We start from the raw sequence: 27897 nt of genomic DNA on the forward strand, positions 1-27897 counted from the left end.
TGGTCTTTTGAGGCTGATGGTATCAAAGATTTGACTCGCTTTTAGTTCTAAGGCACAAAAACCCAGGACCGATAGACCAGAGCTTCTTAGGAATCAGCATGCACCCATGTCAGTAAAGAAGCTGCTAATTAATAGAGATGCTGGGTTTTGATGAACACATATAATGGGAATCCAACAGAGGGTGGGGGAAGGAAGAGCTATTCAAATAAAAATAGGTAATTATATGTGGACCCTTGTAGAGTTGGCCATGGAAAAGTGGGCCTGCTGGGTCATCTCATAGAGGGCTTGGTATGTCCCAAATACACACCCCAAGAGGCCCAGGATGCTAATCATGATGTCCTTGACAATGGTGGCACAGCTTATGTTCTCAGAGTAAAATGTGGTGATCTCCAGCAGGGGCGGGATGATGAGGGCCAGGGCGCTGCTGCTCACAGAGCCCACCAGGGAGATGACCAGGTCCAGGCGGGGGATGAGAACGGCTGAGAAACCTGCAGGGAGAGAGGAACGTAGACTCACTGAGTGTGCCTCAGAGAGGGGAACCTCCAACAGCATGGCTTTGTAGTTCAAGGATTGGGCCAGGCACCACAGCTCTGGACCCTGGCTCTCCCCCAGTGAACTTTAAAAAGATCATTTTTGTAGGGAGAAAAAAAAATTGTGTGTGTGTGTGCATGTGTGCATGCACACATTTACCCGTGTAAATGTAGAAGCCAGAGGAGGGAATCAAGTGTCCTTGTTCTGTCCTCTATCACTCCTTATATTATTCATTTGAGACAGGGTCTCTCAGTGATAGTTTTCTAAGCCAGTTTCAGATGGAATCACGAGAAGCAAGGAGACAGGCCTCTTATAGATCACAAAGGCAAGTGGCAGAGCCACGGCTGCTGGGTAGGCACTATTCTGAGGTATGACATGTACCATAGAAACCTATGACCACTTCTCTACTCACAGGTCAGGCAGACCAAGGCTGTGCGGACAGTCAGGTCTACGAACAGAGCCCAGTTCTCAGACACTCTTGAGACAACGTAGGGGACGATGATCTCAGCGGGGACGTGGAACTGGAGGGCATAGGTGAAGAAGATGCCCACAGAGTACATCAGCTTGACTGATTGGTACATCCTGAAGGCAGAGCATTGAAAGGAAGTGAGATGCCACCAGGCTTTGGGGAAGGTGGCTCAAGACTCATCAGAACCCTCACAGGTCAGAAGACAGTGACTGGGGTCAGACTGGCTCAGAGGAGACATGGGAGGCCTATGGAAGCACACATTCCTGGAGGTTCCAAAGCCATAGAATCTCCAGGTATTATTCAAATCTTTTATTTAAAAATTATGCCATATCTGTGTATGGTACAGTCACAGTATAGCAGCCATACAGGCAAGACCATTGTTCCCACCCCTGATTCTCATTGAAGTTCCCTCAGAGTTTTCTAGAAATAATCTGTGTACAGAGAATCTTTTAAAATTCTTTAAAAATGCTGGGCGGTGGTGGCGCACGCCTTTAATCCCAGCACTTGGGAGGCAGAGGCAGGTAGATTTCTGAGTTCGAGGCCAGCCTGGTCCACAGAGTAAGTTCCAGGACAGCCAGGGCTACACAGAGAAATCCTGTCTCGAAAAAAAAAATCTTTAAAAATGTGTGTGTGCCCATGTGTGCCCATGTGTGCTTGCCATGAATCACATGTTGGGGGTCAAATGACAACCTCAAGTATCTATCCTAGTCTTCTATGGTATTTGGGATGACATCTCTCTCTTTTGTCATTGCTGCATTTGTCAGGCCAGCTTCGCCACACACTTCCATGGATTCTTCTGTCTTTGCTGAGTCACTTAGGAACTTGGAGGTCACTGATGTTTGCCACTGTGGCCTGCTTTTATATGCGTTTTGAGGGTTCTAAGTTGAGTCTTCATGGTTGGGTGGCAAACACTTTACTGACTGAGCCATCTCTCCAGCTGTAAGCCTACGATCTTAAACAGAAAGTGGGGGAGCCACATTGACGCCCTGAGATGCAAGGTGGCACGGCTGTATGAATTGTTGACCTTTGTTATTTCATCAAACAGAAAGCTGGGTGTGGTGGCACGTGCCTCTGATCCCAGCACTCCGGAGGCACAGGCAGGAGGATTGCCACAAGTTTGGGGCCAGCGTGGTATGCATAGTGAGTTCCAGGTCAACGAGGCCTATATAGCAAGATCCTGTCTCAAGCCAATAGATAAACAAATACTTCTTGTAAGTTCTTCCCTGTGAGTACACATGCCTGGTGCTCTGCTTAATAGCACAGAGATTTTTTTAGTTTTTCAACTGGTCGACAGTTAATGGGAAACTTAAGATTATTCTGTCTTTTGCCAAGAAACAATGCAGCATCTCTACCTATATCTGCATGCCTCAGCACCCCTGATACACATCATGTATCTTATGCCTGCGAATTTCAGCATAGATGACACACACCCACATATCCCACATCTGCTTATCCTAACATACACCCCACACATCTACACAGGAATATGTACATTCTTACATGTTATCTACACATCAACCCCAGAAGTAAAAATGATTTTTAAATTATTTTTTCTTTTTTAATTTTTTTTTTTTTTTTTTTTTGGTTTTTCGAGACAGGGTTTCTCTGTATAGCCCTGGCTGTCCTGGAACTCACTCTGTAGACCAGGCTGGTCTCGAACTCAGAAATCTGCCTGCCTTTGTCTCCCAAGTGCTGGGATTAAAGGCGTGCGCCACCACCTCCCGGCAAATTATTTTTTCTTGACACTGGGTCTCATCCTGTGTTCCAGCCTTCAAGGTTGATATATACAGGCAAGAATGACCTAGATCTCCAGATTTCATTTTTTAAAAAGATCTATTTATTTATTATATGTAAGTTCACTGTAGCTGTCTTCAGACAACCCAGAAGAGGGCATCAGATCTCATTATGGATGGTTGTCAGCCATCATGTGGTTGCTGGGATTTGAACTTAGGACCTTTGGAAGAGCAGTCGGTGCTCTTACCCACTGAGCCATCTCTCCAGCCCAATGCCTTGGTTAACTTTTTTTTTTTTTTTTTTTGGTTTTTTGAGACAGGGTTTCTCTGTATAGCTCTGGCTGTCTTGGAACTCACTCTATAGACAGGGCTGGTCTTGAACTCAGAAATCCACTTACCTCTGCCTCCCAAGTGCTGGGATTAAAGGTGTGCGCCACCACTGCTGCCCGTCATTTTTTCAAATGTTGGGATTAGTGGCATGAGCCACCATGCTGGTTTATGAGTGCTGGGAATTGAACCCAGGCCCTTGTATATGCTAGGCAAGCACTCAACCACTGAGCTATTTTAAATTTTGTTGCCTACTGACATACTGCCCTCTTATTGCCCTAGTCTATGCAGTCTTGCCAAAACAGTGTGTGAATCATTTCAGTCTCTGACATTGCACTATGTGTGTATGTTCCTGTATGCGCATGCACATGTGCGTGCAGGCATGTAGGGGTATCGAGCTTGTATTTGATGAGGGGTCTCTTGGTGTGCCCTGGGACTCTCACTGAGTCACATTTGCCTTGGCTATCTAGCCAGCACACTTCATGAACCTGCCTGTCTCCATCTCTGTGGTGCTGGGAGAGCAAGCATATACCTCCAAACCCAGATTTTTATGTGAGTACTGAAGGTCAGGCTCAGGCCTTGAGCTTCTGTGGCAAGCACTTAACTGAGTCACATCTACCCAGCCCCAAATTGTAATTTTTTTAAACTGGCATTTATTTTATATGTTTTGAAGATTTTTTTTTTTGCATATAAAATTATGGCTCCCCTTAAGAGTGAGTCAGTCCCTTTCCCCTGCTCACCCATACTCGCTCACTCATACTGACCGGAGCTCAGTGCCCATATATTTAGCTGCCACCCCCAGAATGAAAAGCTTCTACCCGGGAGAACTAGGTGAAGCGCAATCAGCCAAGAAGAGTAGCACATTAAGATATCTTGATTGCATGAATTAAGGCACAACTTCAAGGAATTCCACATTCATGATCTCATCTGGTTATTGGCAGAGCACAGCGAGGAGGGTGGGGCTAGTGAGACTGGCCTCTTTTTATTGCTCTGGCTTTGGGAAACATGGATGCCACCACCTCCCGACCCACCCCAAAAAACCCAAGGCTGTGATGACCCATAACCATGATAACAGTTGATAATCCACAGAGCTTGCTGCGTGCCCAGCAGTTTTCTAAGTATTTTCTGTATAGTAGAGCAATTGCTGCCAGGGAGTGCAGTAATTATTCATGTTGCTCATCAAAGGTTTCCAGGCCTTTCCTTGCCTGGGGTGTGGAAGGAGGGCAGCAACAGCCTAGTATTCACATGAGAGCCTGCACCACGGTGTGAACAAAGAGTAAAGCACTTGTGTGACAGCATCATGAAGCTGTCCTGGCTGATATGAAGAGGCACTTGTGTAAGCCTTACTGTACAGAAGGGTGGGAGGCTTGCCCAGGCCAGGGAGGAACCAGAATGGGGGTCCCATCAATTAGCTTTAGAACATGTTCTTAGTCACCAGAAGTCTTGCACCTCCTCTAAAGATGCTGCCTACAGAAGTTTCCTGGATGGATAGATCGGTGGGTGAGGGAATCAATGACTGGAGGCACAGACTTCAGCCTGAGTGCCAGCTGGGGATTCTGGCCTAAGCAGCAGTCCATCTGTGGTACATGCCTACATTTATATATTTATCACCAGGTACTGCAGTGCATGTCTATAATCCAAGTACTTGGGAAGCAGAGGCAGATTGGCTGAAGAATTCAAGGCTAGCTTTGGCTACAAAGAAAGTTTCCGAGGTTATTCTAGGGTACTTGAAAACCTATCTCACACAAAAATTATTATTATTATTATTATTATTATTATTATTATTATTATTATTATTTATTATCATCCAACCTAGGACCTCAGACAATCTGCATGAATACTCTACTGTGGAGTTTTCATTTTCTGTTTGCACAACAGCTCTATATCACTCATCTTAGGACCACACATTTTAGGGTCAAACTTGTACTCAAGTCTCCCCTGCCCCTAGACAGTGTGAGCTGGAAAGGTCCCCAAGAGCCTCTAATGCCGACATTCTCCTTTGTTCCATGGAGTCCTCAATGATAAAGCTTAAGGCTGCTGTTACTGAGAGGGAGCACCGTGCCTGTCCTCAAACTTACCCATTATCCTAGTTACCATTGGCACCAATGCTTCATCTCACGTGCTAAAGGTTAACTGTTTCACATGTGTGCACGCTGTCACCAAGGGTCACCTCCCATGCCTCCCTGTCCTACTTGAGGAATCAGCTTCCTACCAGCAATTGGGCAAGTTGAGGGTGATGCTGGCCTGAGTGTCTTCCCCAAACTTCATGTAGCCCAGAGTCCCCAGGCAGATGTACAGGAAGATGACAAAGGACATCCCCAGATATAGCACAGCGGGAAACTGCTGTGGGCTCTTCATCTGGCTTTTGAGAGGCAGAACCTAGAAGCAAAAGGTTGGGAAAGACAAGGTAGAAAGAAGTGGCCACAGTGTGGGTATGTACAGTTCCTGCTGGGGGCAGGGCTTCCTGGCATCTAGTTCCTTGAGAGAGGCAGTTGAGGGGGTATTTAGCATGGCCAAAAGCTGCTTGCTTTGGCAATTTAACTCTTTCTATAATTCTTTGCTATTCTAAATATTTAATTCTTTCTCTAACTCTTGCTATTCTATGCCCCAAAGCTGCTGGCTGCTGGCAACTGAACTGCTGCTGATAGGAGCAAGGGAGTAAGGAAAAAAGGATAAGTTATTTGAACTCTTTTCTCTCTGGCTCAAGAGCCCCTCACTGGCCAGGTGAGAGGTTCAGGGTTCATTAATTCTTTGTGAGCCAGAGAGAAAAGAAATAAGAACATCAGACTCTCTCTCTCTCTCTCTCTCTTCTCTCTCTCTCTCTCTTCTCTCTCTCTCTCTCTCTCTCTCTCTCTCTTTCTCTCTCTCTTTCTCTCTCTCTCTCTCCCCACCCCTCTCTCTTGGTGGATGGAGCAGAGCCCCAAAAGCCACACTTTATTTCTTCTCTCAGACTCTTTTATACCTTCTTAGACAGACGTTCTTTACAAAATTACCTCATAGATAAAATGTTAACCAAAAGGGGAGTTACAGAAGGATGCTGAGAGTAAGTTCAAAGCAGTGTTTTATTCCATAAGCTTGTAAGTTCAAAGCAACAGTTTCACATGGCCTTGCTTTAGCATAGTGCACATCTCTGGCCTCATCTTTGGACCTGACCTAGAATGTATGTTTTTCCTTGATCACAAATTTGTCCTAAGCCTATTTCTCTTCTTATTATAATTTAGGAAAGCTCAGTGTATTCTTTATTATGTAGACTTTACTCACTATTCTATGAGAAGGATGTACATATTCTACTCTTGATTCTAACTTTATTACATCTTTCTGGCAAAACAACTAAAACCATCTCCTTAAGCTTTCTTCCTAAAATTATTTGAATCAAATAAGGAGTTCTATAAAGTCATTAATTCCTCTAAACAGCATTAATTCATGAAAGTTCACCTTCATGTTGATCTGCAGGAAATTTGCCCAAAAGGGTAGACTGATGCCCAAGAATCGTTAGGGAATGTAATAATGGTAGGAAAGGCTCACCAGCAGCGAGAAGCAATCCTGTGACAAAGTCTCTGAGGCTGTGCCTCTCCAGAGTACACCCATCGCAGCCATGCGATGGAGATTCTCCATTTCCTGGAGAATGGTGGGCCATCTCCAGGAAACACTTGCTTGCCATAGCCTTTCCTACATGGCTTCTGTTAGGTTCCCTTATGGGCACAGGTGTTGTTCTGGTAGATACTAGGGACCCCCTCAAAAGACTACCCACCACACACAAAGCCACACCCCCACAAGGCCACACCCTTCCACAAGGCCTTATAACCACACCCTCCACAGAGCCACACTCTCTATATTACCATCACACTTCAAATAGCCATGCCTCTCTACATCACCACTCACAGGGCCACTCTCTACAAGGCTAGATCAATCCGCATCACCACTTCACATAGCTACACCCCTCACACAGCCACCCCTCCGGAAAGCCGCACCACGTGGCCACGCCCTCCACATCACATCAGCCCTATGGCCACACCCCTCCGTATGGCCACACCTCCTCCATATGCTCACTTCCCCCTTCATCTTGTCTCCTGCTTGCCATTGCCCCAACACCCTTCTCAGTGTGAGCTGATTAGTAAATTCTCCATCTTTGCCTTGGGAGCTGGAGGTGTGGTCGGGGTTGGGAGGTGCTCTGGCAGTGTAGATTTTCCATTCACCGGGAGAGAATTGTGCGGTACTGCCCACAACACTGGTAGGGTGACTTGGGGAATCACAGCTGGACATCCTGTGAGGCACCTCATCCTTCTTACCATCCCCACGCCTTCAAAGGTGAAGATAGCCGTGCCAAAGAACAACAAGAAAGTCTTCCAGCTTGCAACCAGGGGCAGATGGCTGTGGTGTGGGGTCTGAAAAAGAGGAAGGGCGTTGGCTTTACGTGCGGAGGTCACCTCGGGTCGTGTCTGATGACAGAAATAGTGTAAAGCGCCTTCTTACTGGCTTATCTTTTAAAAACTGTTTTAAGGGCTGGTGAGATGGCTCAATGGTTAGGAGCACCGATTGCTCTTCCAAAGGTCCAGAGTTCAAATCCCAGCAACCACGTGGTGGCTCACAACCATCTATAATGAGATCTGATGCTCTCTACTGGTGTGTCTGAAGACAGCGACAGTGTTCTCACATATAATAATGAATATATCTTTAAAACAAACTGTTTTAATTAGTCAATTTATTTTTGAGACAGTCTTATGGAGCCCAGGCTGTTCCTGAGGATGATGTTGAATTCCTAATCCTCCTGCCTCCACCTGCACCTCCCCCCTCTCCCATGGTGCTGGGATTATAGGTGTGCACTATTTGGTATGGTTTTATGCAGTGTTGAAGATGGAACCCCAGTTTTCCAGCATAAGGTGAGCACTCTACCTACTTGGCCACATTCTTAGTCTAATTTAATTACTAAGTTTAATTTAGTTACTTAGTCTCATTTATTGTGGTAAGGTAACATCACATTTTCCATTTAGTCATTTTCCACACTGAGTGTATTCACTCTGAGACATTGGAATCACTACTGTTCATCACCAGAAATTTCTTACCAACTCAAACTGAAACTCTAATTCTTTGTTCTCCATCTCTTAGCAACCCATGTATGTGTGTTCTGTTTATATGAACATGGCTGTTCTAATTCCTGTCAGTAGGAGCTTGTAGCATTGTCCTTTGTGTGTGTGTGTGTGTTTGGGTTCTTATTTCACTTAGCTTAGTGTATTGTAAGGTTCCTGCACATTATAGCATTTATTAGAATCTTATTCCTGGCCTTGGAGAGATGGCCCAGGGGTTAAGAGTACTTCCTGATCTTCTAGAGGACTAGAGTTTAGGCAGTTCACAACTACTTGTAACTGTAGCTCCAGGCACCCCGACACACACACACACACACACACACACACACACACACACACAGAGAGAGAGAGAGAGAGAGAGAGAGAACAAGAGAGGGAGAGAGAGAGATGCACACACAAAAAAATAAATCTTAAGGAAGGGCTGGAGAGATGGTTCAGCAGTTAAGAGAGCTGACAGCTCTTCCAGAGGTCATGAGTTCAATTCCCAGCAACCGCATGGTCTGTAATGGGATCTGATGCCCCCTTCTAGTGTGTGTCTGAAGACAGTTACAGTGTACTCATATAAATAATAAATCTTTTAAAAAATCTTTAAAAGCCCTCTAATTTTCTGTAATGCTCAGTATTTTCTATTCTTTCTCCCACTCTATCTGATTTGTTTGTCTCTTCATTAGCCAGTGCACTTGGTAGCTTCTACCTGGATGCTGTGGGAAGTCTCCTTGTCTTAAATATGGAGCAAACAGAACAGTGGAAGAAGGAAGGTGCCCAAAGTTAATCGGCGAGCTACTCTGCAGGCCTGGTAAGGGTGCTTGTCCTCTGATCCTGCCCTTTAACACTTCTTCCCCATCATTCCCTTCAGGGCTGTGCAGTCAATACAGTAGCCGTCAAAGGCACGGGGTGATAATTTATTTGTGTCATTGTATCAAGTAGCCCAAGCTGGCCTCAAACTTGCTCTATAGTCAAGTAAGGAGTGATTAATACTAGATTTCTGTGGTGGTAGGACAAAGGCTCCTCAAAGAGGTACTCATTCTAATCCCAGTGAGCAGATTATGCCACTTAAATAAATTTATTTGTTGGGATGGTCTCACTATGTAGCCCAGGCTGCCCTGCTATCGATTGTTTGTTTTGTTGGTTGGCAGACATGTCTCTGTATATTGCCCTGGCTGCCCTAGAATTCACTGTGTAGATCAGGCTGGCCTCAAACTCACAGAGATTGGCTTGACTTTACTTTCCAATAACTGAGGTTAAAGGTGTGTGGTCCCAAAACTAGTCAGATTATGTTTTGCTTTGTTTTTGAACTAGGTTTTTGCTACGTAGACCAAGCTATCTTCCTGTCTTAACTTCCCAAATGCTAGGGTTATGGGTGCATGCTACCACTCTTGGCTAGAGTACTGAGTTTTCAAAAGGAATTTAGGATGCTAAACTGATGACCTTATACAAGAAGATTAACCTGGATCGTTTGCATCAGATAAGAGGAAGAGAGGAATGGAAGAGGACACCAGACTATAGCATGGGAAGACTTAACCTAGTGTTGCTGGCTTTAACCATGGAAGGGCCACAGACCAAGGCATGCTGGAAAAGGCGAGAAATCAGACTCTCTCTTAGAACCTTGGGAAAGAATAATATAGCCCTGCTGATCCCTGACTAGCTGGCTCAGTGAAATCTCTAGCATCACGGAAGAAACCTTTACCATTGTAAGGCTGAGGGTGTAGTTATTTGGTAGAGTGCTTGCCTAGAGTGCATGAAGAGTTGAGTTTGATCCTCAGTTCTGCACAAATCCAAATATGGTGGCACATGCCTGTAAACTCAGCTCTTGAGAGGTGGAAGCAGCAAGATCAGAAGTTCAAGATCACCCTCCAACGCTTAGAGAGTTTGAAGCCAGCTTGGGCTTTATGAAACTCTGTTTCAAGAAAAATACCTTGAAACCAAAGAAAACAAAGGCAAAACCAAAACAATTTAAAAAAATACCTTGGCTTATACCTCAGTTGGTAGGGTACCTGCCTAACAGGCCCAAAGCCCTATGTCCAATCTTCAGCACAGCGTAAACTGGTGTAATGGTACATGCCTGTAAGTCTAGCACTTGGGAAGTAGAGGCAGGAGGATCAGAAACTCAAGGTCATTCTTAACTACAAAGTCAAGTGGGCTACATGAGACTGTTTACAACAAACAAACAACACCTCCTCCCCCAACTTCCAGATCTGTGGTTGCTATAGCAACAACAGGATACTGATATAATTCCAAAGACTTTCAGGATCAAAGAAATGAAGCAACAGTGGTGGAATGTTAGAGCCAGTGATGAGAGGTAAACCAGTTAGCCCAATCAGAAAGCTCTGCTTGCCTGCTACTCCTGCTCTTCAGTGTCTTTTTCTGGAAACTGGGATAGAGATGGTATTTTTTGGTTGTTTTACTTGGAAGATCCAGGAAATCGTGCAACATCCTTCATACCAAGTAAATCAAATTCCTTCACTGTCTATATTCTCTTTAAAACTTTTTAGATACATTTATTTTATTGTGGAGGGCAGGGTGGGCTTATGTGCCATGGTGTGCATGTGGAGATCAAAAAAGTCGGTTCTCTCCTACCTCTCTGTGGGGGCTGGGTATGGAAGTCAGGGCCTCGGGCTTGGAGGCAAGCATCTGAGCCATTTAGCCAGCCACTACATATTTACACATTTCCTGTCCACTGACCAGTGCTATATTTCCATGTGGTGTGTGTGTGTGTGCATGCACCCGTGCCAGTGCACGTGGAGGTCAGAGGTCAATATCTGATGTCTCCCCTATAGTTTTCCACATTATTTTTTTGAGTCTCTCATTGAACCTGGGGTTTGCCATTTCAGCTGGCCAGTGAACTCCTATCTACCTTCCACTCTCAGTTCTGGGGTTACATTGTGTGCTCCATTGTGCTAGGCTGTCATGTGGATACTGGGGATGGGAATTCAGGTCCTCATGCTAGGGCAGCAAGCACTTTACCCACTGAACCCTCTCCCCATCTCCCTGCTGTGGCATTTCTTGTTATTTGTTGAACTGATGGAGAATGTGACATCCTTCTTTATCTCTTATTACTGATCCACAAAACCCCCAGCTTCTTACACAACATGGGACCACAGAAAGCATTCAGCAACTAAACTCCCAGTGACTCATTGTCATTGGACATGACCATGATGCTAAAGATGAGGGCGTTGATGATAGTGATGCCTAGCTTGTGGGACAGAAGCATTTTTAGAAATCACTTAGGCTCAGAGCAGGGGAACAGCCCCTTTCCTCATCTTCCCTTTCCCACCTACCACACCTCAGAAACCCTGGACCCCGTACCCCTCCTGTGTGGTTTCAGACCTGGATAAGATACTCGAAGATCAGAGCCAGGCTGCTCAGGGTGGTGATGGTGGCCAAGGTGGAGAAGATGGACAACACTTGTGGGTTCTGGACGAGCACCAGCAGGATGAGGAAGGGCAGGATGGTGAGCATATAGAAGCGAGTGTCCAGGATGGAGGTCATCACCAGGCTCTGCTTAGGCTGGCAGACATCAGAGGTGATGTGAGCTTCTTCCACGATCTGCCAGAATGACACAGCGAAAGGCAGGACGTTCATCGTGAATCACTGGGGGCCATTTCAATTAGGATTTCAGCTCATCCACTGAGAACTTACTGCCACAGCAGAAAAGACATTGTTCATGATTTATGTGACGTTTCTCCAGCCCCATCGACAAGTGTCTGCGCACTCATGCATATGTGTTCCTAGTGGTGCTGGGGGCTCCAGAGGACAAAATCAGTAATGGTCCTCAGGTGTGGCTCTCCTTGCTTTTGAGAAAGGGTCTCTTATCAGCCCAGTACTGAGCAAGTTAGGCTAGGCTAGGCTGCAGGTACCCATTCTGCTCTGCTCCTCAGCACTGGAATTACAGCTGCAGGCCATAAAATCCAGCTTTTTTTTTTTTCCCTCAGATTTATTTATTTACTTTATGTATGTGAGTACTCTGTAGCTGTCTGTAGACACACCAGAAGAGGGCATCAGATCCCATTACAGATGGTTGTGAGCCAACATGTGGTTGCTGGGAATTGAACTCAGGATCTCTTGAAGAGCACTTGGTTCTCTTAACCGCTGAGCCATCTTTCTAGCCCAAGCCTGGATATTTTTATATGGGGGTCCTGGGAGACGGTACCCAGGCCCTTGGACTGTTGAGACAAGCAATTTGCTGAATGAGCCATCCCTTCACCCGTGCTTTTTGAGACATGGTCTCACGTAACCTTCAGAGTTGGCTTCAGACTTGCTGTGTAGCTGAGAATGACCTTGAACTTATGATCATTCTGCTTCTATTTTCCAAATGTTGGTGTTATGGATGTGAAACTCCATGTCTGGTTTTGGGTGTCCTGCATTTTATTGGACAAACCTAGCCACCTTAACTGTAGTGCGTGTGATTCTGATGATGGGAAACATTGAGCATCGTAAAACCCAACGGGACAATGCTCTTTTTGTCTGATAGACAATCTCTTCTTCCTTGTGAAGTGGTGGTTTCCCCACTCACATGACTAGAAAAGGGTGTCTGTTACATAAGCACATCCTTTTTAGACTTTGTGGGTGAAGCAGGGCGGGGCCGAGAATTGAGCATCCTCTGTTCAAACAGTCCCTTTGTTACAGGGCTTACTGTTCTTCCAGCCTGACTGGGTGTGCTCCTCTGTCTCTGCCTGACTTGCCTTCATTAGGAATGAGATGAGGGGAAGGTGACAGCTCGTTAGACATCTTGGATGTGACAACGTGAGGTGCTTTCCAGCCTGAAGGTTAGGGACTTCGGCTTTACTCTGGTCCCATCTGTGGTCTAATGTAGGCAGACAGGTCCGATTGCTATGGTGCCACTGACAGCCCCAGCATCAGGAGGTCTGCTCTCCTCCCACTCTGCCTAGAAGATCCCTCTTTACCTGTTGTAAATTGTCTGCCATAAACATGAAGTACACACTGCAGAAGCCCAGCTGAGTGACGATCAGCAGGGAGCTTACGACGTACCTGGGAAGAAAGAGGACAGCGAGGGGAATGAGCTGCTGTTTAAGAGAGGTTTCGTTTTCTTTCTTTCTTCTCTCTTTCTTTCTTTCTTTCTTTCTTTCTTTCTTTCTTTCTTTCTTTCTCTCAACATATTATTTATTTATTATATGTAAAGTATACTGTAGCTGTCTTCAGACACATCAGAAGATCTCATTACAGATGGTTGTGAGCCACCATGTGGTTGCTGGGAATTGAACTCAGGACCTTAGAAAGAGCAGTCAGTGCTCTTAACCGCTGAGCCATCTCTTCAGCCCTGGGTTTCATTTTCAAAACAATTATTTCTGATGGTTTTATTTTGAGAAATGTCAGACCCTCAGAAAAAGTTGGTAGTATAGAAGAAATTAACAGCCATAAACTCCGGCTTTAGAGAGTGAGTTTGTTTTTTGAGCTAGGGCCCCTGGTTGCCCAGCTGGCCTCTGATTGGCCAGATAGACAAGTGTGACCTTGAAAACCTGATTTTTCTTGCCTCTACTCTGATAGTGCTGGTGTTACCACAATCACCCACATCCATTCACTCTAATGAAATTCATTTATAGTTACCTACAAATTTGACCCTGAATTGCATTCTGGGTATGACATTTACACACACACACACACACACACACCCCAGAAGCACTCAGAACCATTTCAATGATAATTTCAGAAGTCATGAAACATCTACCTGAAACACCTTAGGCAGATTTCTTTTAATCCTTAATAGACAGAAATCAACTAACATCAAAGATATAATTTATATATCTTGTATTTTTGGTTGTGAGCCTAGCCTTTAATGGCTGAGCCATCTCTCCAGCCCTATATATCTTATCTTACAAATTTCTTTGGGGGGGGCATAGTCTCACATAGTGACAGCTAGCTTTAAACTTCATACATAGCCCAGGCTGCCCCTGAATTCCTGATTCTCCTACCTCTACCTTCCAAGTGCTGGGATTGCAGGTTTGTCACTGTATCTGACTTAACTTTTATTTTTTGTTAAACATTTTTCAAAGCTGTATGTTGTGTTTGGCTGTACCTCTTTCTTCTTTTTTTTTTTCCAATGTGGAATATTTTTGCATGCATTTGCCACCGGTTTTACATCAAGTCATTTTGGAGAGTTCAGGTTGGCCTTCTTATCAACTGTCAACGTGGTGCGTTTTCGTGACTTCTTCCTCCAGGTGAGAGTCCTTGGGCATATGGGAAAGGCGTGGCATTCTGGGGACAATGGTCTGGTGTCCTTGATTTAGGATCTCTCTGTATCCAGGTACCTCCTCCCACGCCCACTATAAAGCTGAATCCAGGCAAGCCTATGCATTGCACGCAATTACAGCTCTTAAATGTGAAAAATTACCACATTCTTCCTGCTGTGGGTTTTTTTTTTCTGTTGTTGTTGTTTGCTTTCTGGTACTGGGGATTGAACTCAGAACTTCATGAGTGCTAGGCAAGTACCCTTCCTTTGAGTTACATCCCAGCTCCATTTTCCTTGCAACTTTTTACTTTTTGGTGGTAATGAGCCGGCAGATCATCTATCCAGTCATCATATCCTATGTCCTAGGCTGGGCTGACTTTCTTGTGCATCATTTATCTTGGTCTCCTATCCCTGAGTGTTTCTTGTGAGCTGATCTCAGGCCAAAAGGTTTGATTAGATGAAGTTTCTTCACTGATTTTTTTGGTAAGAGAATTTCAGAATGGATCTTTATGCCCTGTATTCTATCACAGGACACAGGCTGCTAGGTGCTCAGCCTGGCGCCCTGGGCAGGGGCACCAGGGCTCACTACTTTATAAAGTTCAGCACTGCTTTCCCATCTAAAGCCGGAGCATCAGTGATTGTTTATCTATGTGGGGAAGCGGTTTCTACTTAAGCCTCTGAGTTCCTCTTAGTGCACTGATACAGAAGAATCTCTGGTTGAAGTGAGACTCCCTTCCCTGAGTAGTTCTAAATTTCCTCAGTTACTGATCTCCAAAGAAATGAGTAAACAGAATCCTGGTGGGTGGAAAGTAGACATCTTGAGTTCTAGTCTTGCTCTGACAATAAATTCCTGTGTGGCTTGAGTGACTTGGTTGTCTTCTCTGAGCTGTATAATTTTTTCATCTCAATAGGCATGGATATTGCCCTACATATCTACTGAAAACGTCATCAAACACAGATCTTGACCTCATCTGGCTGATGTTAGAGATAAGGGCCGACCTATAAGAGGAGCCTAAGGTAGGTGGTATGGAAGGCACTACAGCTGCCAAGGTGTTGAGTCACTACCTGAAGAACTGTCTGAGAAGGTTACATGGAAGGTCTTGGGATGTCTTTGTTCGAACATTATCAAGGTCTTGTGTACCTTTTATGTGTTATTTTATTGTGAGAGTTCTGGTCACTGAATCTTTCTAGGGCAGTGAAATCTCACCCTGGAGTTTTATTCAAGATTGGTAAGATGATAAGAGAGATGCTTAAACAGAAAAGCATTGTGAACATCATCAGCTTGTGTGTGTGTGTGTGTGTGTGTGTGTGTGTGTGTGTGTATGTATGCATATGTGCGTGTGAGCATGCTCTCATATGTGTGATGTTGAGGAGCTAACCCAGGGCCTCCAGCTGTGCTTCTGAACTTCATGCTTAGCTTTTTTAAAGGCCTGGCACAGGGGTCTCCCTACATCACTGTGTCTTGAATTCAGGCAGACTTTGAGCTCTGTGTTTCTCTGACAAACCTTCTGGGACGGTGGCTGTCCTAGCTTCCTCTGTTCCTGTGACAAAACACTCTGACCAAAAGCAATATAGGAGAGGAAGGGGTTAATTCAGTCTTCTGCCCCCAGCTCTCATAGCCCTTCACTGAGGAAAGTCAGGACTGGAGCACAAGGTGAGAATCGGAAGCAGACCTCATGGGAGAATGCTTCTTAATGGCTTGCTCACAAGCTTATAGTTAACTAGCTTTCTTATATAGGCCCAGAGAATGGTGTTGTGGGCTGGGTCCTACTATATCAATTAACAGTCAAAACAATTACCCACAAGTCAATCTGATCTGGACAACTCAATTTAGGCTTTCCTTTCAGTTGACTCTAGCCTGTGTCAAATTGACAATTAAAGCTATCTAGGACAGTGGCAGGACAGTCCTGGGCTACCAGGAATGGCTCACCATTAACTTCTGTACCTTTTATGTGTTATTGTGAGAGCTCTGGTTACCCCATTTTTCTAGGACAGTGAAATCTCTCCCAGAAGTCCCAAACAAGGTGTAATGGGGCAACAGTTTCTCCATCGTGTATCAGCTGAAGCCATCTTTGGTTTCTATACACTACCCTGAAAAGTCTCACAGGAAAGCACCCAACCCTGTTCTAGAAACTCGGGGTTCAAATACCCCAGCTAACTGCATGTTCTTGGCTCTTGTAAAGCTGCTTGCTTGCAACTATGTTTCTAAAAACTCCATGTACTGTACATCCGGGGCTGCTCTGTGAGAACTGTCTCTCTCTAGGCAGTTGCCAGCAGGTGGTTTTTTTTTTTTTTTTGGTTTTTCGAGACAGGGTTTCTCTGTGTAGCCCTGGCTGTCCTGGAACTCACTCTGTAGACCAGGCTGGCCTCAAACTCAGAAATCCACCTGCCTCTGCCTCCCAAGCGCTAGGATTAAAGGCGTGCGCCACCACTGCTCGGCTTGCCGGCAGGTTTAATACAGACTCTTGATTTGAACTTAGGTTGTGCTGAGTGGTTTCTGGGTTTTTGTCCCACAACAAAGGGGGCAAGATTAATATCCAGCACGAGGGGATTGGTCCACTAAAACATTCCCTCCAGAGAACACTGGGAACCTTCAAATGATGAGATGTTTGTGTGTCCCAAGGTGGGAAAAAAAATAAAAGGAAATATTGTGCATGATGGTTGATTTCTGCTAAATTGACAGGATAGAATCACAAGGAAAACAAATTTTGGGAATGCCTGTGAAAGACATTCTAGAATAAGTTGACTGGCCAGGCATGGTGGCACATGTCTTTAATCCCAGCACTCAGAAAGCAGAGACGGGTGGATCTCTTGAAGTTTGAGGTCAGCCTGGTCTATATAGTGAGTTCTAGAACAGTAAGGGCTATGTAGAGAGTTTCTGTCTCAAAAAATAAAACAAAGACCAAAAAGAAAAAAAAAAAGACTAGGTTGGGAACACCCACCCTGGATGTTAGCAGTACCATTCTTTGTGCTGGAGCATGGACTGAATAAAAAGGAGGCAGTGAGCTGAGCACCAGCGTAGCATCGTCTCTCTCTGGTTCCTGATTGTGGACACAATGTAACCACCTGCCTTTTGTCGTAGTTGCCTCCCCTTTCCTGGGACTACTATGGACTCTAATCCCCTAGAACAATGAGCTGGAATAAACCCTTTCTTCCTCAAGTTGCTTTCCTCAGATACTCTGTTGCAGCAACAGGACACGTGGCTAATACACTGTTAAATTTTAAAAAATCTAATTTCAGGCTAGTTGTGGAGGCACATGCCCAGCTCTTGGGAAGGAGGAGGGTCAGGAGTTTAGGGTTAACTTGGGGCGACAGAACATGTTTGAAGCCAGCCTGGTACTCAGAAAACACTATCTCGAACAAACAACTAAGCAAGTTAGAAAGTAAGCAAAAGTAACATACAAGAAAACATTAGGGCTGGTGAGATGGCTCAGTGGGTAAGAGCACTGACTGCTCTTCCAAAGGTCCTGAGTTCAAATCCCAGCAACCACATGGTGGCTCACAACCACCCGTAATGAGATCTGACTCTCTCTTCTGGTGTGTCTGAAGACAACTACAGTATATTACGCTGGAGCAAGCTGGGCTGGAGTGAGCTGGGCTGGAGCGAGCGGGGCTGTCCTGAGCTCAATTCCCAGCAGCTACTTGTACAGCCATCTGTACAGCTACAGTGTACTCATACAAATAAATAAATAAATAAATTTTTTTAAAAAGAAAAAGAAAACATTAAATGACTAGGGCTCAAGCTGGAGTAGAATTCTGGCCTAGTTTATGAAGCTTAAATTTGTACATTAACCCAGCATATATGGGAAGGACAACACTATCCTTGGCTAGTTCAAGGTCACCCTGGCTATATGTGTTCTTGTTTTTCTTTTCTTAAAAAAAAAAAAAAGCAATTAACTTGTGCCCCTTTCTTGCTTACACACATCATGGTGTACTAAGGTGAAGAAGGAGGTGGGGCTGGGGCAATGGGGAGATACTCTATCTTGCTAGATAGTTGCTATAAAGAGCCTATCTACTTAAAACAACAACAACAACAACAACAACAACAACAACAAAAAACCCTTTGCAAGCAGGAGCTGGAGAGATGGCTCAGTGGCTAAGAGCACATTATGTCCTCCTAGAGGACCTGGGTTCAGTTCCCAGCAGCTACATCTGGGGACTTACAACACCTGTAACTCCAGCTCCAGTGGATCCGATGCTCTTTTCTGGTCTCCTAGGGGAACTTTCATTCATATGCACATACTCACATAGAGACACACAGACAGGTATAATTAAGTATAAAATAAAATCTTTTAAAGAACAACAACGGGGAAAAACCTTGTGTGAGCAGACATAAAGGCTGGACGGGGAGGGGGGGGTGTCTACCATGGTTTCATCACAGTAAGTAGTACACATGTGACCAGTACCTGCCCCACACTGAGTGCGTCCTCAGCCAGGGACTTGGGCATGTTTCCAGGCTGTACATAGTGGTCTCTTCATAGTTCACAAAACTCCTCTGCAGTCTAGGGCGAAAGGACAAATGATGCTTAAGTTAAAATACTTTTGCTAAAGGTACAGTATGCGCCTTAGCTGGTGACTGTTGTGTATTTGTGTGTTAGTTAGAGGAGTGTTCTGTGAACTCTCTAATAATGACACCACTTATGCAAGTTTTATGAGTTTACTTATTTGTTTGTACAATTTTTATGCATTTATGCCTTGGGGGCGGGTACAGGGACTCATGTAGCCCAGGATGGCCTAGAACATGTGCAGCTAGAAACACTCTGACTTCCTTACAGGCATGCACCCGGCAGCGTGCTTTAAACACACTATTTTCCTTGGCTTTGTCCTTTGGAATAAGCAGTATCTGTGCTTTGGCTTAAATGAGCAAAGCAGGAGAGGAGGAAGAGGCAGAGTGGGCATGGCCAGCTAGGAACTGAACTGTCTTGGTTTACCCTGAGATTCGGGAGTCCTGGCAAAGGCGAAAGCAATCTTTTCTTTTAGGGGGAGTGGATGGCTCTGTAGTACGACCTTTCTGGTTCTGGGTGGGAACAGGGAGGGGCAGCTGCTGGCCAGAGGCTACATGCCCAGTGCTAGGGCTGGGGGACAGAGAGGAGGCGTTGAGACTTTTACAGAGCCTTTTAAACTGGTGTGCCTGTCATCCCAGGACTCTGGAGGTAGATGCAGGAGATCCAGAGATCAAGTCCATTCTGGACTATGTAAAGAGTTAAAGAGAGTTTGGGAAGTTACCAAAACGAAAAACGGAAGAAGTGCTCAGTCGGATAAAAGACCATTGTCAGAGGCAGGCAGATTTCTGAGTTTGAGACCAGCCTGGTCTACAGAGTGAGTTCCAGGACAGCCAGGGCTATACAGAGAAACCCTGTCTTGAAAAAAAACAAATAAAAGACCATTGTCCTTAAATGTTTATGTCAGAGGAAAAAAAATGAAAGAGCCTTCAGTCAGAGGAAAAAGCCAGACTATTGCAACCATCAGCAGGTTGGTGCTTGCAGGAGGTGTGAGGACCCCGGGCTCAGAAAAAGGACATTCAGAGAGTCACTGGAGGTTAAGAGTGGTTTCACAATGGAAGGAAGGAAGGAAAGAAAGGAAAGGAAAGGAGGGTAGTATAGAGTTGGGAGGGTGGGAAGAGAGTAGATCTGGAAGGAATTGGGGAAGGAGGGGAGGATATTACATTTCACACAAATTACTTTGTATGATTTTTTTTTTTTTTTTTTTTTGAGACAGGAGTTTTCTGTGTAGCCTTGGCTGTCCTGGAACTCACTCTGTAGACCAGGCTGGCCTCGAACTCAGAAATCCGCCAGCCTCTGCCTCCCAAGTGCTGGGATTAAAGGCATGCACCACCACTGCCTGGCTTGTATGAACTTTTAAAAGAACTAATTAAAAAAAAAAGTCAGACAGGTCATCAAAGACCACTCTGCCATTTCCCATGTGTGTGACTCAGGGTAAAGTATCTGTAAAATGGGAATAAAAACAGTTTCTATCCCAGGGCGTTCCTGGAAGGAGTATAAAAATCTTGCAAAGCCCACAGCTCAACAGAATTGCACCATTTACATCGCTGCTGAATGAGCAAAACCCTGCTGTATGATGGGTTTTACGAGGTGAAAGGGCGCTCTGACCAGCACACGCTCCAGGCGATCCACTATTTGGCTTTTAATGAGTCTTGGAGACTGAATGTGCATGCCAGGCAAGTGCCCTACCACCGAGCTATATCCCCAGTCTATGCAAACCTTTACTTTATATCCTTGCTTCAAGAATGCTCATGATATAGCCCAGGCTGGCCTGGAACTGGCAATCCTCCTGCCTCAGCCTCTGGGTTACCCTGCCTTGACTTCTGTTTGAGGTCTTTGCTCACTTTCAAGGACAGACTTGGTCCTGAATGTAGTGGGGGGTGGCTGGGTCCTGAGGAGCTCAGTATTCTGTACTTTTAGTGAGAAAAAAACCACTGAGATGCTTCTCCAGCTCTCAGCGGTTTTTATGTTAAGATTTCAGATGTATAAGCCCGTGTCTGTTTGCAAGCATGTACATGTGAGTTTAGGTGCCAAAAGAAGCCAGGAGAGATCACTGGATCCCCTGAAATTGGAGTTACAGGCAGTTGTGTGCTATCAAGTGGATGCTGGAACTGAACTTGGGTCCTTTTGAAGAGGAGGACACTCTCCCAACCACTGAGTCATCGCTCCAGCCCCCTAGATGTGCATTTAATGGCCGAAGCAACTTCAAACTGCTCACATTATTGCTGTCTTTTTCATTTTTTTTATTAACTTGCCTTGAAAAGGATTTTTTTTGGAACAAGTGTCCCTGACAAAGTACCTGTGTTGGAGTAGGGAGAGGGAATGAAAAGGATGGGCATGGAACTGTAGCTCCTTTGGTAGAGTGCTTGCCTAGCATACATGAAGCCCTGGGTTCACTCCCCAGCACTGCATTAAAGGGGCATGCAATCACATGGCTTTGTGACTAGAATTTGGGAGGTGGAGGCAGGAAGATCAGGAATTAAAAGTCATCTTCAGCTATATAGTGACTTAGAGGCGAGCCTGGGCTACATGAGACCCTGACTCAAAGAAAGGGGGCTGAAGAGATAGCTTAGTGGTTAAGAACACTTACTGCTTTTATAGAGGACCTAGAACCCACATGGTGGCTCACAACTACCAGAGGATCTGATCCTTTCGGGCTTCAAGGGGCTCCTGCACACCCATGATACACATAAACTCATGAAGGTGCACACATATGTACAGATAAAAAAAAAAACCATAATCCTGAACGAACCAAGAGGATGTCTGAGGATCCTACTCAGTGCATAGGGTACTTTTGCATATTTGCTACCTTTGGTGCCTCCAGGTGAGGAGAGGGGATCCCAGTGGGCTGCGGGAGCCAGAGTGGTTTCTAATTCACTAGCTGCAAAATTGGTTCTACACCAAGACACCATATTAGCTTCTTTTGAAGGTGACGGGGCCAGAACCCAGGGGTTCATACATATTAGAGAAGCCTCTACTACAGAGCCACAGGCCTGCCTGCTACAACCAAACACCTGACAGGAAGCAACTTAAGAGAGGAAGAGTTTATTCTGCCTTAGTCTGAGGTGATACAGTCTACTTTGATAAGAAAGCCGTGGTAGAGTTTATGAAGTAGTAGTGTGAAACTGGTGCTCCTCACACCAACAAACCAAAAAACAGAGTAGAGAGGAAACATAAGGCCCGTTTCTTCCCATGAGCTCCACCTCCTAACTTTCCACAGCCTTCTCAAACAGTGCCACAAGCTGGACCAAGTGTTTAAACACATAAGCCTATATGGCTGCTCAAAGTATAAGATGGTTTCTATTCGAGACTCTTCCAAAATCCCTTTGCCACCTCTGGAAAAATCCAGAGAAGGAGGGGTGCTAGTCTGGAGAAGTGGCCCTGGGATGGGGCCCATGAGGTGATAGCTGTGGGCTCTGACCTCTGAGTGAGATGGCAGGCACAGTTCAGCAGGATATCCATACAGTGCACTGTCAGAGCCCCGATGGCCAAGAGGCTGGCAGGCCCCACCTGGAGGAACAGGACAGGAAAACAGTGAGATGAAAGCTGGCCGTATCCACAGCCTAGCTCATTCAGTCTGGACACTAAGGTTCTTAGAATAAGAATCTCTAGCTGGGCGTGCAGTTCAGAGGTAAGGGCTTGGTAAGCATGTGTACCATCCTAGATTCCATCCTGGTACTGACCTAAGCAGACGGAAAACTTGCTGTATATTGAGGCACATGCCAATAATGCCGGTACTTAGGCTGAGACAGGAGTATCATTGTGAATTTGAGACCAATTTGAGCTATAGTCAACCAACCAGCCAACCAACCAACCAACCAACCAATCATCCAACCAATCAGCTAACCAGCCAACCAATAGGCACACCAAGCAAGCAACCAACCAACTAACCAACTAACCAATTAACCAACCAACCAACCAACCAACCAACCAACCAACCAACCAACCAGCTAATCAGCCAACCAACCAACCAACCAACCAATGAGCACACCAAGCAAGCAAGCATCCATCCATCCATCCATCCATCCATCCATCCATCCATCCATCCATCCAACCATCCAACCAACCAGCTAACTTACCTACTAACTGGAAGTTATCCATGGTAAGTTGTTAGCTCAATGTCCTCTGCCCCAGAATCCTTTTTAGTGTCACTGCTAAGGAGCTGCCCCACACTGGCTAGAATTCTTCCAGAACAAAGATCACCATTCCATACAGTCCAGATCTTTTTGCATCTACCTCCAGATATATTCTTCCAGAATCCCCTGTGGTAAATTTAACTCCTTTACACACCTTAGACCCCACTCTCCTAAGATCCTTAAAGACCAAAGTACTTTTTGTGATGCAGTGCCCTTCTCTGATGATGGTTAATCAGCAGGCCTCAGGGACACTGGCAGGTTGAAGTCTGTTGAAGTCAGCTTGAACCACTCTGTGCAATGCAGAATGTAGGGTGTGGCAGGACCTTAACTGTTCCTGAACGTTGCAGACTATTGGTGGAGGGGTGGAAGCTGGTTCAGAACACACTTCCCAGTTGAGCATCACTGCCCCAGTGAGTCTGCTTGTCTCTTTGAAGCAAAGTTGATTTGAATCACAGCCCTCTGGACATGATCAGAAGGATACAATGTGACTTTATAGATGTGCCCTGGGCGACATTATTTTGTCACAAAGAAACACATGCAGGGTCAAGAGTGCTGTTAAGCTCCACTAGGAGGCGGCCTCCATGTGGCAGAACCTCTTGTTTACAACCTTTAAACCTTGGCGCCGGGCACACTCCTACAGAGGCAAAAAGGACAGTCTAAAGAGCTAGCAAGGCATTACAGAGCACACTGGCAGAGACATTCTGGCCAAGGCTACAGAGGTTTAAGGCTCTTTCTGAAGACACCTATCTAGAACCTAGAGGGCTCCGAAGGAGAGGTCCTCCCTCTGTCAGGAACTGCTCGTTATCAAAAGTTAGATGGGAGGAAGCAAGGGACCGCTTACGAGACCTGGAGACGACTAGCTGACTGAAAAGAAATCTTACACATGGCATCGCCCCAACCCTATGGGCATAGCTGGGGCTTTCTGTGTGCAGGTCTCCAGAGTGGGACTGTGGGGAGGAAGGGGAGTCATGTGGTTGGTTATCGCAGACTCAGAGCAAGTATGTCAGACTTTTGCAAGCTCCCTAAGGACTCCAGGATGTTTACAGGTAAGCTGCAGCCTTCATGTTTGTAGGACACAGTACAGTTTCTGAAAGGAGGCCTAAGGCAGGTGATAGCATCAGCTGGGTGTAGGGGCCATGGGCATTGGCGGGGACATCCTTATTCCCATGCCTAGACCCTATCTCACACACCTTCTGATGCTTTTATCCTGAATGTTATTTCTCAGTGCTTACAATCGAACCCAGGGTTTCATGCAACCAGTCTTTGACTAAACCATATCCTCAGCCCTTGTGGGTTTTGTTTTCCTTCTTGAGATGGTCTTCCTGTGTAGCTCTGGCTTACTTGAAATTCACTTCACAGTCTAGGTTGGCCTTGAACTGGAGAGCCCCTTGCTTGGTGCCTTGTCAGGTGATATGAAACAGGAGTCACTCACATACGACGTTACAAGGACAAGGTTAGTGGAGTATGAAAGGGGAGGTGGGTGATATGAAACCCCAGGGACTGGAGAGGAGGTTGGTGAATGGGATTCTGCATGCGTAGCCCGATTCTGGGTAATGGCTACCTTCTCCAGGAGTGTTCAGTATGCTTCCTGGTTGGTTCTAAGAAATTGATGGGCACGGTTGCTATTGCAGAGAGTCCCCGAGAGTCACCCATCACAGAGGTCTATAGACTTATCTCCCTGCCACTCAACTGGGATGAACTTGGATTCTAGCCCATGGTGCCCCTTACCAACAATCCAGCGTTTTTCACAGCCAGGGGAAGCCCCAGGAAGCCTGTGCCAATGTTGCTTTTCAACAGGTGGATAAAGATTTGTATAAACCTGTGGAGGGGAAGTGAGAGAAGAGGATATTGTGGGGAAGAGAAGAGGAGAGGCAAGGACAGGCGAAAGGAGGAAGAAGAGAGGAAACGGAAGGCTGCCTCCCAGCTTCCCCCAGAAACTAACACTCTCTCTCTCTCTCTCTCTCTCTCTCTCTCTCTCTCTCTCCCTCTCCCTCTCCCTCTCCCTCTCCCTCTCCCTCTCCCTCTCTCTCTCTCTCTGTGTGTGTGTGTGTGTTGGGAAGAGGGGAGTGAGGACAGAACCAGCTGTGTGACTTTAGTGTGACTCTTAGCTCCAGGGTACTTTCCTGGAACATGTGATCCAGGGCTGGTGCCAGCTCAGGAGGCTCAACAAATCGGAAGCTCTGAAGGTGAAGCAAATAGAAATTGCCACCGTTTGGGAGACTCTTTGGGATTTATTCTCCCAAGTAATAATGGCTGAGGCCTGCTACACTTCTAACATTTAGAAAGACAGTGAAGAACTTAGTAACCACTGTTCCAATTTGTAGAATATTTATTGGTAGGCTATTTAACTTAATTTAAAAGTTTAAGCCGGGCAGTGGTGGCACACGCCTTTAATCCCAGCACTTGGGAGGCAGAGGCAGGCGATTTCTGAGTTCGAGGCCAGCCTGGTCTACAGAGTGAGTGCCAGGACAGCCAGGGCTATACAGAGAAACCCTGTCTTGAAAAACAAAAAACAACAACAACAACAAAAAAAAACCAAGGTTAAAGTTTTTTTTTTTTCTTTTGAGACAATATTAAGTAACTCAGGATGGTCTCAAATTTGCTATGTAGCCCAGGATGACCTTGAACATCTGGTGTTCCTGCTTCTACCCCTGAAAACTGGGGTACTGCCATACCTGCTTACTAGGTCATTAACGTACTGGAGAATGTAGAGTGATTGTGTAGAATATATGAATTATTTGCTGAACCTCTTTGTTCCTTCATACATTGATTCAACCAATGTTCATTTGAATGAATACATACAGATCTCCACAAACGGATATACAGTACAGACTCACGCTATGCCATGGATCAAACACAAAGCTTAAGAGACATCGCTACTGTGCACAGCACTGTGAGTACTGAGTACTGTGTACTCAGAGAGCGCTAGGTGCCAGGGTTCCAAGTGCTCTTCACACTTGTGTGCTAGTCAGGCTGAGAAGAATGGCAGAGACAGCAGCATGAGAACAGAATCAAGGGTTACCCCCTGCTTGGTGGAGCAAGCACAAGCTGGATTAAACTGGCAGTGGCACCCATTCCAACTGGCATGATGGGGTTCCTAAAGGAGGCTTCTGAAGAGTGCTAAGCATCAGGCAGAGCCCTCCTCTGCTGCTATAGGACTTCCCTGGAGGAGACCGAAAGGCTGTACAAGCCACACAGCAAATCTGACATAAAATGCTCCCGGCTCAGGGTAAAGGCCACAAGCAGGCCCAAACCTGCTTTCAATAAATCTCTTCCAACATGGGAGAGACATGTTCATTCACCTACATCACTTCTAGCATCTCAGTTAGTTCAGAGAAAGCCTGGGACAGCAGTCTTTCTATACAGTTATTTTTTGACAAGTGCAACTACTGGGAAATGTATCACCGATTCCCCCCATTTGCTCTCTCCTCTCTTGTAAGCTCTTCAGTTGTAAGTTGTTTTATAGACTCTCCTCCTTTCACCTCTTCCTTCTGTGCTATCACAGATAGCACTGGCCTCACTTGTACCTGACCTTCTGGGGAAAAGGAAGCATTATGGGAAACCATTGCATCTTGGGTAACAGCATGTTGCCTTGGGTCACAGAGCCTTAGACAGCACACATAGGCAGGAGTCTACGCTAAGACATTTAGAAAAGTAAGCTTTCTATTTTTTCTTTAAAAAGAAAAAAACAAGGTAAAGGAAATGCCCTTGACTTATCCACGACAAATAAGCACATTTGTGGCCATTGGGTGGCCATTCCTATTTGTGTCTAAGTGCCCAGCGTTTTGACAAAAGGGCCTGAAGCACTTGCAGAGAGGAGAGCATCCTTTCTCCTGGCATCAGGGATGTACTCTCGGTGTCCGAAAGCTCGGGTTGGGGACAGCTGCTCTAGCTGGGTTCTTTGCAAGAACTGGGAAACATGGTTTCCCCCTAGACAACTCACCTGAGCTACAGTCATCATTCTTAGGTTCTGGAGCTTTGCTGTGTCAACAGGGAACATGAGAAGGACGTTAGGAGCTGAGGTTCGGATACATTACCCTGGAAGGGCAATGGGACCACTCACATTAGTGCATCAGCTTCCCTGCGAGGATTCTTCTTTGGGGAGGTGCTGCTGTTGCTGCTGCTGCTGCTGTCTTTTGAGGAGGCCTTAGACCCACCAAACATATTCCGCTCACACTTGCCATCTTTTCTAAGCAGTGATGTCTTCTTCCCCATGATGGACAGGCAACAGAGGTATAGCACTCAGCTGCAGCAGGCTCTCAGTGGACTTTGATCAGGAGAAGCCATACAGCAGGTCTCAAATGCTGGCTCCTGCCTCCTGGGTATGCCTGGCCCTAGGTGAAGCCCAGAGTACGTGAATTAGAGGACAGTAGTGGCCGGAGATGCTGGAGATGCTGGAGGTGCTCGCCAGGCTCTTGAGGCACCAGGAAAGTGTCACAGATCCCCCCACCCCCAGGACTACCTTAACATCTGTCAGGACTCACACAGACTTTCAGCCTCTCCCAGATCAGTCCTCGATGCTGCGGTTCTCTGGGAACACTGACCAGGAGGAGGAAGGTATCATTAGACCGGAAGTTCTGGTGCCTAGCTGTGGGCTCAGGCTCAGGGTGTGTTGCCTCTGCCAAGGAGCAGGCCACGGCTACCTCACAATGGAGGCTACCCAGGATGCAGATGTCACCTGTACCAGCATCTCTAGCTGGAGGTAAACAATGGCTTGTGCCAGCCCAAATGCCCATCTCTCAGATCCTCTGCACAGGAGAACTGTGTGGACCACCACTTAGTCATGAAGGGAGTAGAAGTACACACCTTCGAAAAGTCATTTGCGGGCTGGGGAGAGGACTTAGTTGGTAAAGCACTTGCCGTACAAGGATGAGAACCTGAGTTCAATCCCCAGGACCTATGTAAAAAAGCTGGGTGTGGTGGTGCAG

The 27897-nt window shown here is 45.9% G+C and overlaps 1 protein-coding gene and 1 long non-coding RNA gene across 7 annotated transcripts; one reads left to right on the forward strand and one right to left on the reverse strand.

The window, feature by feature from the left end:
• Nucleotides 1-109: 109 nt before the first annotated feature.
• Slc36a3 (solute carrier family 36 member 3) lies at nucleotides 110-27676 on the reverse strand. 6 transcript variants are annotated; one of them, XM_031353434.1, is made up of 11 exons: nucleotides 27432-27676; nucleotides 27033-27303; nucleotides 24698-24788; nucleotides 22255-22343; nucleotides 18738-18833; nucleotides 13049-13133; nucleotides 11472-11690; nucleotides 7350-7445; nucleotides 5273-5439; nucleotides 944-1113; nucleotides 110-488 (listed from the first exon to the last, which is right to left on the reverse strand). In XM_031353434.1, exons 2-11 carry the CDS (start codon nucleotides 27182-27184, stop codon nucleotides 220-222), a joined length of 1434 nt encoding a protein of 477 aa, XP_031209294.1. In that variant the 5' UTR covers nucleotides 27185-27303; nucleotides 27432-27676; the 3' UTR covers nucleotides 110-219. The 6 variants fall into 6 exon arrangements, with proteins under 6 accessions (XP_031209294.1, XP_031209293.1, XP_031209295.1 ...); XM_031353433.1 differs by having other exon boundaries at nucleotides 27454-27675; XM_031353435.1 differs by lacking the exons at nucleotides 27033-27303; nucleotides 27432-27676 and adding an exon at nucleotides 26913-26995.
• On the forward strand, nucleotides 14304-24756 carry LOC116078320. Its single transcript, XR_004113505.1, has 3 exons — nucleotides 14304-14320; nucleotides 15243-15348; nucleotides 24329-24756. It is a non-coding gene; the product is annotated as an uncharacterized LOC116078320 (long non-coding RNA).
• Nucleotides 27677-27897: the final 221 nt, after the last annotated feature.

Source organism: Mastomys coucha, unplaced genomic scaffold (assembly GCF_008632895.1).
Source record: "Mastomys coucha isolate ucsf_1 unplaced genomic scaffold, UCSF_Mcou_1 pScaffold5, whole genome shotgun sequence".
NCBI lineage: Eukaryota > Metazoa > Chordata > Mammalia > Rodentia > Muridae > Mastomys > Mastomys coucha.

Coding starts and splice junctions, on each gene's coding strand:
- Slc36a3 (XM_031353434.1), bottom strand. CDS start 27,184: ATGGGGAAGAAGACATCACTGCTTAGAAAAGATGGCAAGTGTGAGCGG. Junction 13,134..18,737: donor ACGCACTCAGTGTGGGGCAG/GTACTGGTCACA, acceptor CTTTCTTCCCAG/GTACGTCGTAAGCTCCCTGC. Junction 489..943: donor AGCCTTGGTCTGCCTGACCT/GTGAGTAGAGAA, acceptor CTCTCCCTGCAG/GTTTCTCAGCCGTTCTCATC.